This window comes from Equus przewalskii, chromosome 3, assembly GCF_037783145.1.
Source record: "Equus przewalskii isolate Varuska chromosome 3, EquPr2, whole genome shotgun sequence".
Taxonomy (NCBI): Eukaryota; Metazoa; Chordata; class Mammalia; order Perissodactyla; family Equidae; genus Equus; species Equus przewalskii.
In genome coordinates, this window is record NC_091833.1 from 9,331,652 (window position 1) to 9,352,731 (window position 21,080).

Below are 21,080 nucleotides of genomic sequence, written 5' to 3' on the forward strand. Positions count from 1 at the left end.
TAATCACTAATGGCTGTAACTGTATTCTAGTGATTGTTTTGGCTGACCTCCCCCAAAGACTATGTTCAAAGATAGTCTCAGTCTTCTGGAAAGGAAGGTTAACTTTTCTGACTCTAAAAGAATTACCCTTTAGTGTTTCAATTTGTGTCTTCACTCAGTCCATAGGTCCTGCCTACCGTGCCCGGTTCTGCGTTTGGCTCTATAGCACAGTGATTTCCAGACCTGGCCACCATCAAAATCGCCTGGGGAGCTTTTACAAAAACACTTGTTTGGGCCACATCCTAGAAATTCTGATTCTGGCTATTTGGAGTGAAACCAGGAATTTGCATTTGAGAAATACCTGAGCAATTTAATGCCTATCTTCTTTGAGATGTTTAAGCTACAATCCCTTCCAAGGTTCTTTGTCTAAATAATAAGTAAAAATTATTTCAGTATTGAGCAAGTAAGTTTTATAAAAAAGAAGTTCTTGGGGGAGGGAGGAGGGTGAAGGGGTGATGGGGCACATGGGAACAGTGATGGATGGTAATTAGTCTTTGGGTGGTGAACATGATATAGTCTACACAGAAATCAAAATATAAAGGATGGACACCTGAAATTTATTTAATGTTATCAACCAGTGTTACCTCAATAAAAAATAAATTTTAAAAAAAGTTCCTTAGTTATCTTAGTGCTCTTAAGTCTTACTCCACAGTCTCCCAGATGATTTAGTTACTTCTGATTAGCTACGTGCTCATTTTATAATGACATCTTTCATTTGTGGATCCAGTTTAAGTGTTAGGCACTGTGCCATGTGTTTTACATACACTATTCCATTTAATTCTCACAGTGATACTGTGAGGTGTGAGAACTATTACTATTTCCATGTTCTAAAGTGTATCACTAGTCAGGGCGATTAAAACGCGTAGCTATAAATGTTGCAGGGCAGGGCCCTGGGCCCTGTGTTGTAGGTGGCCTCTGGCCTCCAGGACAACATTTGGAGACTGAGTGTTACTGTCTTAAAACAATGATCCTTAGAAAGTGGGCCACATAATGCTTTTTGGAATGAGATGAAACAAAGCTGTCTAAAGTGTAATTGTTTAGTTCTATCACCTAGCCTTTTGCCTAAAGTATTCACAGTTTGTTCTGAGAAAAGTATCCTAAGTGACAACCATTTCCAGATAAAAAGGTATACATTTTTTAGTGCTGAATAAATCTGAAAGATCATACACTTTGTTCATTTATGTGTCCTGCCTTTGGCTGTAACCCTTGAGAACTTCGTATGCTCATTTCAGAAATTTTTAAAAGATAGCAGCTCTTATTTTTTCCTTGTATGTTTCACGCTCTTTGTTTTGAAATGCGTCAAGGCTTCGCCGCCTAGTTAACCTCTTCTTTACACTTGGTCTTTACAGCTAGTGCTTAAAAAAGAAAGTCTTTGGTTTTAAAATATTTGAAAACTTTTTATTTTTTTACTCCATTTCCTTTTCTGACAGATTTTCTAGTTGACATCATTTTCTGGGTCATTTAAGGAAAATGACTCTTAGAAGAAACTGACCCGACCTACACTTGAATTTAATTTGGAAATAGAAAAAGACCCACTTAATTCTTGTCTGCTTACCTCCAAATTTAGTAATACCTGTATGTATTGGATATCTTCCATTTACTTTGAAACTAATAAATGGAAATCTGCATAGATAAATTGTTCTACATTCAGCTTATATAAGCCTTTGCAAAAAAATTTTGGATAGAATAACGTTTAAGAATTTAAGATCCAACAAACTTCTTTTTAACCCACTGCTTTCCTCACAAGCACTCTCAACATTGTTTCTTGTTAATTATTCTAAATAGCTTTACAAGTATTGGCATTAAACCGTAACTTTATAGGATCCCCTGTTCTTTCCCTTCAAGGCTTTGTTTTCTGGGACTTAATTTCACCTTGACACTCTCAAATCACTGCCAGTTCTGTTTGGTGCCTGGTTGGTCTCCCTCCCTCAGGTCTGCCTTCCTGGGGTCGTGTGTCTGGTTGGATGGAAGCTGCTGTTTGCATATGCCCATCCCAGCTTCTGTGGACTGAGGGAAGCTCGGGAGCTGCAGGGAAGCCAGCGGGGTTCCCTTCTGCTCTGGTAACAGTGACGCCACAGAACAGTCTGGGGTAAGAGAGCACTTCCCCAGGAGATGAAGCGTTCCCGAGTGCTGTTTCCTTGTATCGAATCCTGGACCACTCCCTTATGCCATCCCCAAAGTATTAGTTGGTGTAGCCACGGATTTTTATAGCATAGTGGTTAAGAAACTATGATAATGCAGAGTATGGATTTCTGTACAGCCTTAAGCCGGATGAGGCAGTTTTATATATACTGGTGTAGAAAGATGTGTTGTTAAGAAAGAAAAGCAAATCGCAGAACAGTGCTCATGACATTGTCCTAATTTTAAAAAAGGAGAATTTGTAAGTACATCATAATGGAAGCAGACGTGTGAAGCTTTTAGCGGGTTGCCTCTGGGAAGAGACCAGGCTGTGAGGAAAGCCTTTCAGAAGAGAGGCCTTCACTTTTCTGTAGATGTCTGCAGCACTTAGGTCTTAAAACTAATGTGTATTAATTTTCATTTTTAAAAATTAACATAAAAATTTTAAATGTAACATTTTAGGATTTCAAGCAAGTGCTCTAGTCGCATATCAGCTGGGCTCCTTGCCCAGTGACAGCCATGCCGGAAAACCTTGGATTCTTTACCTCCTCGCTTCTGATTGTGCCAGCGGTGCCTTCTCTGTGAATTTCTGTGAGAAGGGTGAGAGCATCGCTTCTTAAATGTTACTTTCTGGTCTTTCTCAGAAACCAGCATAATTTAGAAGATCAGTAGAAATTTATACCAGAGACCCTTTAAAAGAATTATTTCTGGGGCCGGCCCCATGGCCGAGTGGTTAAGTTCGAGCACTCCGCTTTGGTGCCCCAGGCTTTTGCTGGTTCAGATCCTGGGCGCAGACATGGCACTGCTCATCAGGCCACGCTGAGGTGGTGTCCCACATGCCACAACCAGAAGGGCCTGCAACTAGAATATACAGCTATGTACTTGGGGGGCTTTGAGGAGAAGAAGAAGAAGAAGAAGATTGACAACAGATGTTAACTCAGGTGCCAGTCTTTTTTTTAAAAAAAAAAAAAAGCTGTTTATTTAAAACAAAGTTATTTCTGATTTCTGTCTCCTGTCCTTTAAAGCACTGAAATCTTTTGGTTATCGACCTTCTGGAGGGAATTGTATATCCTAGTCCCTGCAGTAAGGGGAATGGCGCTCTTTGCTGGTTTCAAATGTGTTCTCTTTTTAAAAGCTATTTCCAGCTGAGTCCTTGCATTATGCTCCTACCTATACTTCAATCACATCTTTTTAAGTACAATCTCCGAATTTTGAAAACAGCCTGACTCTTTTTGAACTGAGGACATCTGTGGTGTTACTTGGCTCAGCCATTGTGGTCTTGGTAGTCTGGAGGGAGGTAATGTCTGTCGATTTCCTCTCCTCTCTCCTCCCATCTTGTCTCATCCGCCCCTACCATATCCCGTCCTCCACATAGATTAGAGTAAATATTATATGTATATATATGTCTGTGTGTGTGTGTGTGTGTGTGTGTGTGTGTGTATATATATATATGACTTTCTGTCTCTATCTCTTTTTCTTCACTTTCCCCCTGTAAGCAGTAATTAAACTTGGCAAATATTTAAAATAATTTACTGCAAATCTGTCCAAAATAAATAGAAGTAATTTTTCTCTTGCTTCTAATTCCACTGGATTACACATTTTATTTCTATCTATCCTGAGCCAGTGCTCTACATATGAGGATTTAATTGTAAGTAGCCAAACACTGAGCAGAGACTACACACTGGTTTATTCCTTATGTGTCCATTTGTGTCCTTACAGGTCCCAGTCTCCAGGTCTCAGCATGATTTTTACTTTTTGCTACCCAACCCCATGATGAGTCTCCTGCTTCCAAATCTTTACTTCTTTCTAGACCTAACTAGATTTTCTCAGCTTATTGAAGAGCTGGTTCCATCCTTAGGTTTTTGATGATGAATGTACTGTGTGGGATGAGACTGGCCATCCACGAGTTCCTGGCAGGCAGGGACTGGGCCTTGGTCATCTTTATTCTCCCAGTGCCAGCCTGGTGCCTGGCACAAGGTGCTTAATCAGTATTTTCAGACAAAGATAACTGGCGCATCCTTATTCTTATCTTTCTAGCAGACATGTTGTGCAACAAACTGGTTATTGTGAAAATGTAACCTTGTGATATATGTTTGCCTTTCCCAAAACAGAGGCTTGCTTACATAACAGGAAAACTTTGTAACTACTTGTATGATTTCTGTGAATTATCTAGAGAACCTCCAAATGGGAAATGCAGTTTGGATAATTCAAATAGAACACTCTATTCTTTTATTCTTCTTGATATCAAATGGGTACTATCATATTTGTATCATAACTTTTTTAACAACAAACATCTGTGATTAGATATTGTATTTGAAACATTAAATTTTCTCATGCATCTAAGTTAAGAAAGGAGACAATTCATTTTTTTTAATCCACAATAGGAGCCCTTGAAACAATTGCACACATTCTTCTAATGTATTGCTGTATAGAGAGAAGCAGACCTATAGCTTTTTTAAAAATCAGTGGTTACTCCTGTGGTTTACAAGGATATGATTTAGCAATCAACTTTATAATATAATGATAAAAAGGAATTATTGATTGTTAATTCTTTTGTGCAAAGATACCTCTTTGTGTCAGAAGCCTACAAAGATTTTTCTCTAGAAAAGTTTGAGTAATTGATTGAGTGGCCAAGAATCTTTGATTCATTTTTCTTTTCTTTTCTCTTTTTCTTTTAGAACTGCCACTGGATGCCCAGGATCCCCTGTAAGTGATAATGTTGGAGATCAGCTCTACATCTTTCTTCGGCATTCAGTTGTTAAACACAAATAGGATGCAAGTTCCTCAACTCCAGATTATGAAAACAGTACTTGGAAAATTGAAAACTATCTAAATGATTGTCTTTGGTTGGGCCGTGTTCTTAGTGAGCAGAAGCCTTGGCCAGGGTCTGCTGTGGACTCTTGGAGAGCACATAGCCCGCTTCCTGGGGACCAGCGGTGCCACTGCTACCATGGGCAATTCCTGTATCTGCCGAGATGACAGTGGAGCAGAAGACAGCGTTGACGCCCAGCAGCAACAGGCCGAGAACAGTGCGGTACCCACTGCTGGCACAAGGAGCCAGCCCCGGAACCCTGTTCGGCCACCAAGGAGGGGCCGAGGACCACATGAGCCGAGGAGAAAGAAACAAAATGTAGATGGACTAGTGCTGGACACACTGGCAGTCATACGGACTCTTGTAGATAAGTAAGTATCTGACTCACAGTCGCCTTCTGTGTAATGAAGTGTTCTGCCAGGAACCATAACTTTTGGACTCCTTCAGTTCATTAGGATATATCCCCAAGCCTTGTGCTCATAGGGCAAGGGAGGATATTTTACTTCTCCTCCGATGGCAGAGTAAATTCTAAGATTTGATGTTTCTACTTGCTAACATCTCCTGTCTGGAAATGTCTAAACATTTCTGTAGCAGATAACAGTAATTACAGTTATGATCTTTATTAAAGAATATAGTAAATATGGAGTTTGTGTTGCAAGCTACAATAGGAAGTGGTTTCATGAAGACTCACTCTTATCTCGCTTGTCCATCTACTCCACTGACCAGCGATTCAAGCTGAGTTATTTTATCACGAGCATGGCTGCACATAACTTCTGTTGGCAGCGTAAGGACGTGGGTGATGAGGGTTTTCAGCCTCCTCTCTTTATTATATCCCTTATTTGGCCCTCTTCAGTCCATTGGGGAAGCTTGTAAAGTGAAACTGCAGGACACACCTGTACCTGTTTTGGTTTTTTCCCCTTGCTGTGTCTAACTCTTAAGTACAAAATCCCAGATTGAATAACAGTGAAATTAAAGGGCATTGTTCAAGTTGAAAAAATATTTTAACTTAACGTATAGTTCAGTAGTTAGGAGCAAAGTTTTAGAACCATCTGGCCCAGCCCCATAAACTAGCTACATGGCACTGGGTAAGTTACTTCTCTAAGCTTCAGATTACTCATCTATAAAAGGGGAATAATGCCTTTCTTACAGGGATTACCATGAGATAACGTATAAAAGCACCTAGGAGCCAGTCCATTGGTGTAGTAGCTGGGCTCACCTGCTGCACTTCAGTGGCCCAGGGTTTGCAGGTTCAGGTACTGGGTGCAGACCTACGCACTGCTCATCAAGCCATGCTGTGCTGGTGTCCCACAGACAAAATAGAGGAAGATTGGCACAGATGGTAGCTCAGGGACAATCTTCCTCACAAAAAAAACACAAAAACATCTAGTATAGTGCCTCACACATAACACTCTCTCAATAAATGATAGTATTTTTTAAAAAGTTGTATCTGGGTTCTTTTTGCTTCAGGCTCTGCTAGTAAATTTAATTATCTAAATATTTGATAATCACGTTTATAAAAATCCAGTTGTGTTTAGTTCCTCAAACATTATAGCATAAAGCAAGATATACCTGTGCATTTTATTCTGTGGTGATTTTTTTTTTCTGATAGAAATAAATTTGTGGGGCCAGCCCCAGTGGCCTAGTGGTTGAGTTCAGTGTGCTCTGCTTCAGCGGCCCGGATTCAATTCCTGGGCACAGACCTATACCACTCTGTTAGCAGCCATGCTGTGCTGGAAGCCCATATACTAAAAAAATAGAGGAAGATTGGCATGGATGCTAGCTCAGGGCAAATCTTCCTCAGCAAAAAATAATTAAATAAATTTGTTTTGCACATCTTTCTGCTGTAGAACATACTGGGGAGAGGTGGTACTTACAAATATTCTCCATAACCAGTTCAGAAAGGCCTTAAGATGATTAAAAATTATTAAAAACCAGCCTTCGAAGTAGTTCTGGTATCTGAATTAACTTAAGGTAATCTTAATATGTTTGTAGGAAATATCTGTTGAATATAAATCTATGCCATTTACATCCCCCGTACTCAAGCAGGGGGGATGTTATATAAAGATTCTTCATGATGACATTTAAAACGTTCTGTAGAATTGTAATGAAAAGTTGTCCTTCCCAAATGAGGAAGTAAGCCACAAGCAATGTTATTTAAGCCCGTTGGAAAAACAGGTACAGAATAGACTTTGCCATATTTTTTAAAAAGAGTGATTAAGAGAGTATGGGGGCAAGGTAGGAGCTTTATTTCCAAGCTTCAGGAAAATATTACAGATGATGAGTAAACTTACTGATAAAGCACATAATTCACTTGCATGAGGCAACTGATGTACATTTGAATAACAGGGTGACTTTACCTTAAGCCTATTCCTACTGAATCATAGCTGTAAGTCTTCTGAAAATGGGAAAATAAGGCAGATGTAGAGCAAATGGTAAGGATCCTGTCAGAGAATATAATGGCAGAACGGCTCAGACATTTTATAAACACAGTGACATAGCTTGTTTTTTAGAAACTACTAAAGGAGAAGACTTTCATAACCAATAAGGTTTATAAGGCTGTTAAAATCAAACCTGAAAGATAGTTAGGCCAGATGAGCTTGGTAAGGACATCCCTGAAAGGATGTCTGCAGATACTGCAGTCATAACACATCTGTGTTTCTTGTCCTCTTCTCTGTCTGTGTTACTTAGGAAGGGATGACGTTGATCTGAGAGGAAAGCACAGCTCCTGATGCCATAATGAGAGAGCTGCTATAGGAAATGCACTTTAAATATACTCATTTTAGAATCATTTTGAAGTTCTCTTATTTGTATTTTTTGGTAGTGACCTTATCCTCAGGTTGTTAGTGGAATTAATATGAGTTATTCTCATGGCTTTGGAACTTTGTTTGCAGACTCCTCTTGGTGGGAGTTTTTTCTCGTCACTGCATGTGTGTGTTCTCTCTGTCATTCTGTCTTCCTCTCTCTTCCTGTCTGTCACTTTTATGATTGCCTCCATCTGGTCCCAGGGACCTTCGGTCTCTGACTGAACCTAGAATTGGTGGTTCTGAGTTCCTGTCCCACTGTAAGAAGCCGGGGTCCTGCTGTGTGACTTTTTCTGTTGCTGGAGACTTGCAACTTTGTACCAGTTGTAGCTCAGGTTGTCTTCCAGAACTTTTTCAACTCCTTTCACTGAGAGGGGAACCCCCTGTCCTAGCCCTGAGGGAGTGAGTTTGCTCTGTCCCTTGCACAGGTAGGGTTTTGGTCCCCATTACCTACCCTGTTGGCATAGAGCTCCTGGCACCCCTGTCTAGCTCCTGACCCAGAGCCCAGTAGTCCTAATGCTTTAACTCCTGCCTCCAACTAGAAATTTCTGCTCCGTTTCTCTTCCACAAAGAAGTTTATCTTGTTTTTTGAGCGTAGGGATGTGTGTGTCCTTTCAGTGTGTCTGTATAGAAGCGTCTGTATAGAATTGAGGTGTTCATATTCCTTATTGGTCACTGACCCTGTCATATTTTATTATTTTTCCCTTCTTTCCAAATCCCATTGTCCTCTCTACCACCTACCTCCAAATAGCAGTAGGTAACCACTCTAGTGAATTTAAGGTATGTTCTTCCAATCTTCCTGCCGTGTGTTTGTTTGTGTCTATATAGGAAGTTTATGTATAGTGTTTTGTGTGTGATTTTTAAAATTTACATAACTGATATAGTCATATAAATCTGTTTTCTTAACTTCTCTCAACATTGTGTTTAAGACCTATGTTGCTGTGTGTATATCTACAACTGCTTCTGGCTGCTAGAGTGTTCCTTTGTATGCTTAAAGTACTATATTTTGTTATCCTATAATTTAGTGATGCTCCCTTAGGTTACTTCCAAAGTTTTCTGCCTGCCAATAGCCTCATATGCATCTCTTACCTGTATAATAGTTTTTCTAGCATTATTGACGGTATGCATACTTAATTTCATTATTGCCAGATTGCTCTCCAGAAATGTTTGTAGCAGTTAGTTATATTGGTTAAAACAATTTTTTTAAAATAAGAATTTTCACTTGTTATTAATGGGCACAGGATCTGTCAGACAACCAGCACCTAATGAGTACTGAGATGAACTTAATAATTCCCGTATCACAAGGTTATTCTGAGGATTTAATGATTGGAGACAGTAGTTTTTACATTTTTTTCATAGTAAAACAGAGAGCCATGATATGTAAACAGATAAATGGTGAATGTATTCCTTAAATAGTTAGATTTACCACTGTTTGATGGAAAATTTTTCTTTCATTATTGAAGTTCCCCTCCAGCACCTCCTTAGGATTCCTGGCACCACAGTGCCACTGAATCCTACTGAATTAAGGTATATAATGCCATTTTAGATCAGCGTCTAGACTATTAAATAGCTCCTTGATTGCATTTGGTTTCTTTTCCTCCTCACACCACTTTATGAAGTTTAAACATACAGGGATATTTCCCAGAAGAACACTTACAAATGAAGATGTTTATGTAGGCCCTTGTTTTCCTAAGTGCTCAGCTGGGATTGTCATCTCCCTTCCTAGCGTTTCTTTAGGGGGAGCATGAGGAAGGTGATGTTGACCTCTCTGGCTTGTCTCAGTTGGCACTGGGCCCCAAACGTCAAGCTGAGAGGTGAGGTTCTGGTCTCCAGTTTTAGTTCTTTGCTTTTACTTCAGGCCACATGGTGTCTTTTTGTGTGCCCTTCTGCCCATTTTATTTGTGGTCATCACAGACAGTGACCTTGGAAATGAGCACATGTGGTGTGCATTTGTCCTTACAGGTTATAGCTCTGGTTGTCTCTTCCATCTCTTTCTCTACGTTCATTCGTGTTCATTTCTTTTTTCTTTCTAACACCATACTTCCAGTTTGAATTTTTATTTGGAATTGTTATTTCTTACTTCTTCAAGTTTGATGTCTTGAATGTTTGTTTTTCAGTGATCAAGAACCTCCCTATTCAATGATTACATTGCACGAAATGGCAGAAACAGGTATTTTAAAAGTTTTTTTTAATACTTCCTAATGAATTAATGATTATGAAGAAATGTGGCCACTTTTTTTGAGATAAAAGATTCCAAAAATACTTAGCACACATGACAAAGAAAAAAGCCCTTTGTGTGTGGAAATTTTTCTGTACAACAGTAGTAATTAATAAGCACTGTATATTACATCCTGAATATATAGCTGCACCTCTCAGTAATGCTTTCATCTCACTGAAAGTATGAAAAGAGAATTTTGGGGGTCCTTGACAGGTCTGACCATAACTCTTCTAGAATGGGAAGGATAATTTTTTGCCCCTCGGTTTCCTAAGCATCATTCTGAAAATAGAGCCGACTGTTTCAGATACTTAATCGTCTCAGTTAACTCCTATGTTGTAAATAAAATACTGAAAACTTTTTGAATCATAATTTGAGAACCCAGAACCATAGCTTGAATTTTCTTCAAATAAAGATGCCCCCAAATCACCAGTAAATTAGGCTTCTTTGACTCTGCCATGATGACTAGCAATTGATGACTATGTCCATGCCAGATATTAGCTGCCTAAAAGCTCTCGGATAAAGGCCAAAAGTGTTTCTATTTTAATGTAAAGTCATCTTGTGTGATATTATAAGATATATATTTTCATATTTTTAAAATAATGACTCCATCATATAATCTTCTTGATTTGCTCTTAGATGAAGGATGGTTGGACGTTGTCCAGTCTTTAATTAGAGTTATTCCATTGGAAGATCCATTGGGACCAGCTGTTATAACATTGTTACTGGATGAATGTCCATTGCCCACTAAAGTAAGTTGACACTTAACCTTTTATGAAACTGTCATCTATGCTTAAGCACAGGATGAGTGACCAGAGAGAAGATTTGATGTAATACATTTCCTCTTTATACCTTTGGGGTCTGCTATTATTCAGTTTTAATTTCATGTAAACTTGTTTTGTATTACTAATGAAGTGCTACATCCTCTTTCTGTCAATAACTTATTATCAAGCTTTAGTATAAAATTTTTAAAATGTTAAAAATGGAAGCATTTATGTCTGAAATGGCAATCTTTGTGTGCAAACTAGGAGAGAATATTCAATTGCTGAGCTGATTTTCTTATCTTTCTCTAAACAATTTCCTCATAACAAAAGTTTTTTAAATGTTTGCTATTAAGAGAAAAAAACTATTATACTGAAAGCACTTTAGAGTCTTGCTCAAACGTATTGAAGACTGGTGTAACCTTGATTAGCACATGCCTAGGACAGAAGTATCAAACTCTCATTGTCTTAGTCCATGTGCTCTATGGAATGCTTTTCAAAAGAACTGGGGGGCCGGCCCCGTGGCCCAGTGGTTAAGTTCACGCTCTCCACTTTGGCAGCCCAGGGTTTTGCCGGTTCGGATCCTGGGCGCCGACATGGCACCACTCATCAGGCCATGCTGAGGCAGCATCCCACATGCCACAGCTAGAAGGACCCACAACTAAAAATACACAACTATGTACCAGGGGCTTTGGGGAAAAAAAGGAAAAATAAATCTTTAAAAAAATTGAATTCTGGCATCTTTCATTTGTCTGTTTAAGCCTCAGACATTTGGGCCCAACATGGAAAAACATAATGGACAGAAGAGAAAAGTCTTTGGCCTAGTCACTAATGAATTGACCTTTTCATAGACTTATAAGAAGTTTCAGTTTTAATTTGCCTCAGAAATTCTGGTAAGATTTGTTCTTGCTTGATAAAAAGATATTTTTTAAGTAACTTTTTTTTTGCCTTTTTCTCCCCAAAGCGCCCCAGTATATAGTTGTACATTTTTAATTGTGGGTCCTTCTAGTTGTAGCATGCGGGACGCCACCTCAGCCTGGCCTGATGAGCGGTGCCATGTCCGCACCCAGGATCTGAACTGGTTAAACCCTGGGCCGCCGAAGCGGAGCGTGCGAACTTAACCACTTGGCCGCGGGGCCAGCCCCCTTAAAGTAACTTTTTATTTCAACATCACTAGGCCCTATTGTAGTCAATCAAACTGGCATTTGGGTGGGTTTAGTCTGTTTAATGCTTCAAGAGTATCTGATACAACTAGTACATTTTGAATGAAATGGAGTCTAGCAATTCATGTAAGAAAACTTTCAGGTTGATCAAATATTATTTCCCATCAATAATGATATCATTGAGGACATGATATCATCTTGGTATGGTCATTCTGAGTTAGTTTAACTCCTGGTTATAGTTTTTGTCTCAAAGGATTACCTTGGCGAAAAAACCCAGGTAGTGTATTTATCAAATCCTCTTGTACATTTTTGTTTTTAGGAAGCACTCCAGAAATTGACTGAAATTCTCAATTTAAATGGAGAAGTAGCTTGCCAGGACTCAGGCCATCCCGCCAAACACAGGAACACCTCTGCAGTCCTGGGCTGCCTGGCCGAGAAACTAGCAGGTAATTCCGGGAAGCTCCCAAGGAAGGGCTCGAGTCAGTGTGAAGGGCAGGCTTGGGCTGCAGGTCCTTGAGCACCTGCTGCACCAGAAGGAAGTGTCTCCAAAAAGATAAAATTCAGGGGCAGGGGACTAACTGGACAACAATTGCTCAGAGACCACAGAGGTAAATGCAATCTAATACAGCCTTAAGGATTTCCAGAGGGAATTTTAAAAGAAAAAAGTTTTGCTTATTTGCTTTAAAGTTAAGAGTAAGGGAAAAGGCTAAACTCAGTATAACAAATAAAGATCATATATGTTTATATGTATATCGTATATAATATACAGATGCACATTTTATAAAGTTTAGCTAGATAATGGAGACATCCAAGGTAAGGGAAGAGGAAAGGAACTTTAAATTGAAGCTGTTCCTAAGAATAGAATCAGATGTTTAACTTGTTTATGAATATTACCCATTTTAGGGAAGTTAACATCAAAGTACAGGTGAATTGCTCAGCTAGTTACATCCTACATGGTGGAAGAAACAATGGGTTAGAAATCAGAACACATGGGTGCTGGTCCAGGCTCTGCCACGTGCTCCCCACATGCCCTGCAGTCAGTCCCTTCATTCTGCGCGTTGGGCTGCTCACCTGAAGCGGAGATAGTATCATTCCTTACCTCAGAGCCAGAGGCTCGAATAAGATCATGTGCATGGGAGTCCTTTGTAAAGAGTTCCACCAAAGCAAGTCTGTTGTTACTCGTTACTGATTAAAAATGATATGGCACATTTAATTATATCCAGTGTTTGTTGTATTCGTCTAGGTCCTGCAAGTATAGGTTTATTTAGCCCAGGAATACTGGAATATTTGCTACAGTGTCTGGTAAGTGAGACATCAAAGGTAGTTATTCTTAGTCATCTAGAACTGTGCATTTTACTAAAATTGCCAGCTCAGCCACTGGCGCAGAGAATGGAATCGGTTATAAATTTTATTTGCAGGTGTTTCCTGACTGTTTGTCTATTCCTTCCTATGTTTAAAAAAAAAAAAAAGAATGTGGGATAGGAATTTATTACGAGCAAAAACAGCTGAGTTGGACTGGTTTTAAATTTAGTCATAAGATAGCTGCTGTGATTGGCTTTTGTGTGTGTCCTTAGAGTCTGCCAGATGGTAGTAGGGACCTCCATAGTGGAAACAGAATTACAGGGTGTTCCGAGCCAGGAAACCGTCAGGTCAGATTCCCGGTGACTATAAATCTCTACTCCGCCCTGCCCTCCCTCTCTGCTCCTGCTCTTAAAACTGTTATCGTTGAGTATTTGATGTATTGTCTGTGGAGCTTGTGGTTTGCTGAGGCTGTACAGTCAGATCTCTGACACTGCTGGACTGGTCGGTATTTTTAAAGGTTATTTTTGCAGGCCTGTGAGCACTGGCCTTTTTCAAAATCTCAGAGACCTTATTTTTTTTTTTTTTTAAAGATTTTATTTTTTCCTTTTTCTCCCCAAAGCCCCCCCAGTACATAGTTGTATATTCTTCGTTGTGGGTCCTTCTAGTTGTGGCATGTGGGACGCTGCCTCAGCGTGGTTTCATGAGCAGTGCCATGTCTGCGCCCAGGATTCGAACCAACGAAACACTGGGCCGCCTGCAGCAGAGTGCACAAACTTAACCACTTGGCCACGGGGCCAGCCCCAAGAGAGACCTTATTTTTTTAGTACCCATATGTTATGTACTTAAAACACTTAACACTATGCTAAGTAAGCACTGTGGGGATCCGGAAGTAGTTTAACAGTCCTTTGCCCTCAAGAAGTTTCCTGGTTATTTGAGGGAACAAAACTACTCAGACAAGACAGTTAGCTTCCATTTTATGATAGGATGTGACCAAGGGCAAAATCGCTTCCTTCAGACTAAGTGCTGTAAGAGTTTTGAGAAGGTGATTGGGAAGCAAGAGGTAGGGGTGGTGAGAGCTGGGAGAGTTAGGAGAGAGAGACTGATGGAGGGACCTCAGCTGGGTCACACCATAAGGTTAGGATTTGATTGTGCACAGGAGGACAAAATGGGTTTCTTGGCTAAGGGCGCATCACCAGCAGAAGCCCCGAGATAGCAATGGCTGTGTTCCTGGCATATCACAGAGAATTGTCTGATGAGAAGACAGTGCTCAGAGACAGGAATATGTAGACGGAGTACCCAGTCGGGGGCTCAGGGCCTGAAAAGCCAGATAGAGGGATTAGGAATGCGTATGGCAAGAAGCGGGGTGCTGAACGGGCCTTGCAGGTGGGGAGGATGGTGGTTATACGAGCTTTGCAGACCCTAGTTGAGGACCAGGGCAGTGATTGGGAGTCATCGGACGCTCTGGAGCTCCTCTGCAGGCTCCTAACGTAGATGTGGGAAAGGATGGCTGCGAGAAGATGTGGTGTTCAGCAGATAGGCCTTTCTCTAAATGTGAACACCGTGACGTGAACTTAAATGTAACTGAATGAGCTCACTTGTCACTCTCTCCCACCTACCATCAGCATTTGTGGAATTGCTTTCAGAGAGCAGATTGAAAGCTAAGCCATTAGTTGTTAGTTTCGTTATTTATAATTTTGGGACTTTGTAGTGATGAATGGTCCGTTTTAGCATTCTGAACAAAAAGTCACTTTTAGCTTCAATTCTAGGTTTCTGTTGAACTTGCTTAAGTGAATGTGAGAATCAACATTATTTTATTCAACAGAGCCCTAATATAAGTGTTGCTAAGTAAAATGACTGCATTTAATTTGTTAAATTTAATAAATTTTATTTTGAAATTTCCACATCTAGAACTGAGTGATTTCAAGAAAACAATGTAAGATTTTGAGAGACTATCTTGGTTCTTCATTACTAACAACATTAGTAAATGGAGAACCAAGGACTTGAATGAGTGAAACTTTTCTGACTGCTCTAAGAAAAATCTAGCACATACTGGGCAAGAAGAGGAAATTGATAACTCGCCACCACTGCAGGGGAATGATGTCTTCGTTTTTTGTGTTTTTATCTTTTGTTGTCTTTCAGAAGTTACAGTCCCACCCCACAGTCATGCTTTTTGCACTTATCGCACTGGAAAAGTTTGCACAGACAAGTAGGTATAGTGACTTCTTGCACTAATGATCTTCTGTATCGGTTGTTAGAAATCTTATTTTTCTTAGTTACTGGATGAGCTTATACTTTGAACCTCATCACACGCATATACATTCTGGTTTTGGGTAGACACCACAAGGTCATTGAGATGTAACAGGGACAAAGGCAAGAGTTTTCTCACCTAAGAATCAAAACTTGGTGACCATGATTACCATTTTTTATAGCTAAAACTTTAGTGATGAGATTGCTAGTTTCTGGAAAAAAAGTCAGAGCTCTTGGGCTATGTCATTATTCTAGTTTCCAGGCTCTTTAATTGCCCCCTCGTCCCTTCCTACCGCTAATCAGCCCAGAAGATCGTCCTGTTCTTTCATGGTTAATTCAAGGATTTTGTCTTCCCAAACAGGTGAAAATAAGTTGACTATCTCTGAATCCAGTATTAGTGATCGACTCGTCACGTTGGAATCCTGGGCTGATGATCCTGATTATCTGAAACGTCAAGTTGGTTTCTGTGCCCAATGGAGCTTAGACAATCTCTGTAAGTACAAGCTGCCCCTTGTCGAAATGCCTGTTTCCATTTCCAAGCCCGTTTCTCCTATGGGACCACTAGGTTTCCTTTTGTAATAGTGAGTGTGAGTCTTTCCTTATAAGGTCCTCTCGGTAGGTCAGCTATATTCTAGCAGAAAAGTATTCTAGGAACCCTTCAGACAAGAATTATATGGATGCTTCTAATTCCAGCACTCTTCTGTTAAAAACTTTTACCTGGTACCCTATTTCCTGCTGCATCAAGGCTGTTAATCAGATGGCGCTGTCTAATGAGCTCTTCCCAACACGCAACACGGACTATCTCCTCACTGTCCTACAAGCAGGTCCCCATCATTCCCGCCTCTGGACCTGTTCCCCTCACTTGGAATTCCCACTCTTTACTCTTCTGCCTTTCCCAACGTTGCTCTTCAAAACTCAAGTCATGTCTTACCTACACCATGAAGGAAGGCTTCTCCTGACTTTTCTCTTTTGCTCCTCTAAGGGCTGCTAGAACGAAAACTATGCTACTACTGTGTCCTCACCCCCGCCCCCCACCATACTTGGCACTGTGCTAAAGCAGGGGACGTGTAACCCCCTGCTCCTCCCCCAACATTGAGGGGAATTCCTTACTGCACAGCCTGTGTAGCGCCTGTTAAAGAATTCTGGAAGAGTGTAATTTGGATTTTGTTGCAGGCAAAATAATGACTATAGGAAACAGAAGCCTAAACCCAGCAGTGCTGCCTTTCCTAGCGTTTGCTGGATTCATCTTCGTACGGTAGTGTAGCAGCAAAGCCGAGGTCTCCCCGCCAGTCCGGCCATTTATGAGCACCTCCGCTCCTCAGCTAGGGTGGCAGCTAGCAATGACACTAGTGTTTTTCCACAATAGCCTGCCTTAGAGACATGACCACTTTTTTTCTTGCAGTTTTAAAAGAAGGTAGGCAGCTGACCTATGAGAAAGTGGACTTGAATAGCATTAGGACTATGCTGAATAGCAACGATGTCAGCGAGTACCTGAAGATCTCGCCTCATGGCTTGGAGGTAAAGTTTCCACAGATGGACCATTCAGGGGAAAAAGTCCTGCTCTCATTTTCATGCCCTGGTTCTGAACAAAAGCAATTTCTTAAAGAATAAATAGAAGTTTATATTATACTCGAAGAGTGGTCACAGGTGGACGATGGTGGGAGAGGGGGTGTTCGGGGTATCGTTTACTCTTTCATATCCCACATGGTGCTGTACGGATGGTAGGCCCTATAACATTTACTGACTGTTTGGTTTAAATGTGCCTGTTTGTAATCTCTGCCATTTTATTCAGCTAAAGCTACAAAGAGTAGAGTTTCTAAAAGAGGCCCTTTTTTTTAATCCCTACATAGCCAACCCTATTTGGTCTAGTGCTTCCACCTCTCCCTGTATGTTGGAAACGGTGCTGATTTTGTGGTGAAGCTTGATGAAAGAGCTGTTTATGTACAGGAAGGTACCATAAGGCACTAGACGTGCTAAGATTAAAGAGCCGTTTGAAGAATGACTGCAGACAGCTCTTAGATCTTATGTATTGCCAAATGCCTTATGTAGTTTTCTGCTTTAGATTACTCTTAGGTATCCCACCTTATACCTTCAATATCCTTCTGTATCGTAACAAGCACTGGTTAAGGTAATGTTTGTGCATTGGTGAAAGAGTCTACTATGAGAGCAAAGCTTTGTAAGCACTTAACAATGAAGCCTTCACTAATCCTGACTGCAGCCGTCTTTGAGGTCTTCCAATCCTGTCAGAACTCCCTGGAAATAAAACTATAAAATAGAATGTGCTTCATTCGGTTTTATGCTTTTTGTCACTGAAGATGCACAGAGAAGGAAACAATAGTCCACCAGAAGCTTTAATAAGGAAAAATACATTCAACCTTCTGAGCAGTCGGTTATCCTTGGTGGTCTTCAGGCACTGATGGTGGACTGTCACACTCTTTGGTTTTGCCAGGCTCGCTGTGATGCCTCGTCTTTTGAAAGTGTGCGTTGTACCTTTTGTGTGGATGCTGGCGTATGGTACTATGAAGTAACAGTGGTCACTTCTGGCGTCATGCAGATTGGCTGGGCCACTCGAGCGAGCAAGTTTCTCAATCATGTGAGTACCATGGAGAATGGTGCAAATGGGGCGGCAGCAGTGTTTTGGCGAGTGGGTGAAGGATACTAATTTTTCAGACAGATTTGCATGATAATCGTTCTTGGGCTGAACCATATAGAGCCAAATCCCTAACAGTGGTTTGCTAAACTGATTTGGAAATAGGAAAATGCAAGTGAAATTGCCCGTCAGCTTCTTTTTCGCTTGTTTTAAGTTCATGTTAATTTTCCACCCAGAGGTTGGATGTGTCCTTTGTCTTTGTGGCTCTGCTCCAGCCCCAGCCCCATCTTTGATTAGTTTTTATATTGGGACCAGTGATAATTTTTACCTTGCATTTAAGCTTTAAGAACTTTGTAGGGGGGGCCAGTGCAGTGGCCTAGTGGTTCAGTTCACACGCTCCACTTCAGAGGCCCTGGGTTCGCCAGTTTGGACCCAGGTGCGGGCCTACACAGCACTCATCAAGCCATGCTGTGGCAGGCATCCCACATATAAATTAGAGGAAGATGGGCACAGATCTTAGCTCAGGGCCAGCCTTCCTCAGTGAAAAGAGGAAGATTGGCAGCAGATCTTAGCTCAGGGTTAATCTTCCTCACACACACACAAATTTTTTTAATTTAAAAAAAAAAAGAACTTTGTAGTAATTGTCTTCCTTTCATAAAGTCCTAAATATTGGCTTGACTTCTCTTACTTGACTTTTGCCTTGTAATTAGTAGGCACAATAGTTTTGAATATTTACTATTTGTTTTATTACAGAAAGCTGTAATATAAAAGGGAGGATTAAGCCCACTAGAGGAAGTGGAATTGGGCTACCACTACTTGAGTGTGAGAGGTTGGGGTTCCTCCCTTCCCTGCAGATGTCGATTTCTTGCCACTTTATACCCTTCGAATGCCCAGCTCAATCGGCTTTCTTCCGTTAGTCAGATTACAAGCTGTTTGGAACTAGTCCAGTTTTGATCAGGGATATTTTGTATATGTGATTTTTACCCTTTGGGCTGGGAAGAACCCCTTGGATTATTTTGTTCATCTAAATCAGAGTCTCCCGTCGTATGTAAGGTCCTGGGATGGGTTGGAGAAGTGATCCAACAAAATCAAACTAAACTTGCCTGCCATGAGCATCGTTCCTACAGGGCCTTTCCAGCAAGGCTTCATAGCATCCTGGAATGATTCATGGCATTTTATTAAACTCCTTGCTGGAGAGAGACAGATTGGAGGAAGAGGGCCAGTGGAGAGGTCAGGTCCGGATTCTTGTCCATGGTGGGAAACTAGAACCCAGTCTGCCGGTGGTTTTGTTGAGAGCCTTCCCTGACACAGGGCCTCCTGGCCAACTGGCCGTGGTTGAAACCTGGAAGCTTGGGGCTTTTTTGTGGCGGCATGTAGTCAGAAGTGAATGGATCTGGGAAACAATGCCAGTTACTCTCTTGGTTCCCAACTTGGGCACCAATTTAAAGCAGATAGTATCAGTTACATGACAGCCTGCCCCAAATGCTGTCCTAAAGGTGATTTTTTAGGACTTTAAAAAAAAGTCTTAATTTCCAGAGCACCTTTGTTTTAGAGCCTACCATCTGATTCCCACAACAGTTTTTGTTGTCACAATGTCCATTTCACAGATGAGAAAACTGAGACTGGGAGTAGGACATAAACTAGCGCTAGAGTTCAATCCCTTTCTTATTACAGTAGTTGTTTTCTGTATATTTGAAAATGGGGAGAATCTCAGAGAATTAGCTAGCCTCCTCATTTGGAAGTAAAGAATTGTTCCAGAACTAGAAGAAATACGACTCCTCTAGGGAACAACCTTCAGTATAAAATTTGTCTCTCCTAATTTGGCAGCAAACACATTTCAGGTCTAGGTGTAGTATATCTGAGACTAAATGTTGCAAATTATTTTTTTTTAATACTAGCAAAGCTGGATCATTTTATTTGGTGGATGAAACTAATTTCTGCCATTATGTGCAGAATCTTTGGCTCCTCAACTTAAGAGGCTTCAAATACTGTTTTCCTATCCTCCAAATTGCTGCATAGACTGTTCTTTCTTGAAAAAATAAAAACAAAAGCAAAGCATGTTTCCCTTATCCAAGTACTGGTTGATTCCCTATTAGAAATTGATGAAGCCTGATATGTCTTTTCCCAAACGTAAGATTTTAACCATGTTGCCATACTTACAACTTTGCTTCAGGTGGACATCGTTCTGGTGATTCTGAATCTTTTTACCTGTACAGACAGGGTGTGGTTTGATGGAATAAGTCGTTCCTAGGATACACACAGATTCTAAAGGTTTGAAATCTGCCCATAGTGCCTCTTATTTTAACTCTTACTGCTTGGGCTTCAGTTTTGAAAGGATGCTCAAAGTGTTGGGCTCAGAGATCATTAAAATGAGAAGCATAAGGATAGTTCTTGTTCAGGTCACCTGCAGAATAGTTTATCTTGCTGTGTTGTGTATTTTTCTGGGGGTATGGGAGGAGCAAGTCTCCAAGGGTACATTTTGACTTACCTAAAATAACTTTAGACTGTGGAGCATCTACCATGTGCCGGGTCTTTCACGTACTCATCTCTAATCTTTCTGAGAATTTGGGAAAGTATTCTCCCATTTAAAGATGGAGAATGAAGTTCAGGGAATTTAGTTTAGAAACTTGCCCAAAGTCACCTCACCTCCAAGTACTGGAGAAGAATTCAAACCCTGGTCAAGATAGCCCAAGCTCCTTCCCCTGTTGAAGGCTCTTGCCTTGGAGAAAATGACTCTGCCATCTTAAACAGAAAAGGAATGACTTGGAAGCCTGTCCAGGGCTCCCAGACTGTTGAGGGGTTTGGGAACCTGGGCTCCAAGTCAACACCAGAGGACCAAGAGACAGGAAGTACAACAGCCAGTGTTTTGGGGGCCAAGATGCCAACACTGATGTTACAAATCAGTCCTAACCATCCCTCCTTGTGGGCTTACTCACACCTCACTGGGTATCTGCTGGGAAGGTCCAGTTGGCCAAGCTTAGGTCACATCTTACCCCTCCACCTCCAGAGCAGGAGGCAGGACACTGTATTTT

At 40.8% G+C, this 21,080-nt stretch overlaps 1 protein-coding gene across 3 annotated transcripts in view; it reads left to right on the forward strand.

Annotated features, from left to right (window-relative positions):
- The window catches only part of RSPRY1 (ring finger and SPRY domain containing 1), a 42,809-nt gene that overhangs the window by 7,653 nt on the left and 14,076 nt on the right, over nt 1-21,080 (forward strand). For 2 of the 3 annotated variants that reach the window (XM_008528009.2, XM_008528011.2), the window contains exons 2-10: nt 4,836-5,340; nt 9,888-9,940; nt 10,625-10,737; nt 12,229-12,355; nt 13,153-13,211; nt 15,351-15,417; nt 15,820-15,951; nt 16,861-16,976; nt 17,908-18,051. In XM_008528009.2, coding sequence (XP_008526231.1) covers nt 4,991-5,340; nt 9,888-9,940; nt 10,625-10,737; nt 12,229-12,355; nt 13,153-13,211; nt 15,351-15,417; nt 15,820-15,951; nt 16,861-16,976; nt 17,908-18,051 — 1,161 coding nt within the window. In that variant the 5' untranslated portion in view covers nt 4,836-4,990. Of the gene's footprint in view, nt 1-2,619; nt 2,758-4,835; nt 5,341-9,887; nt 9,941-10,624; nt 10,738-12,228; nt 12,356-13,152; nt 13,212-15,350; nt 15,418-15,819; nt 15,952-16,860; nt 16,977-17,907; nt 18,052-21,080 lie in introns of those variants that run through there. The other variant, XM_008528010.2, reaches the window with a different exon arrangement.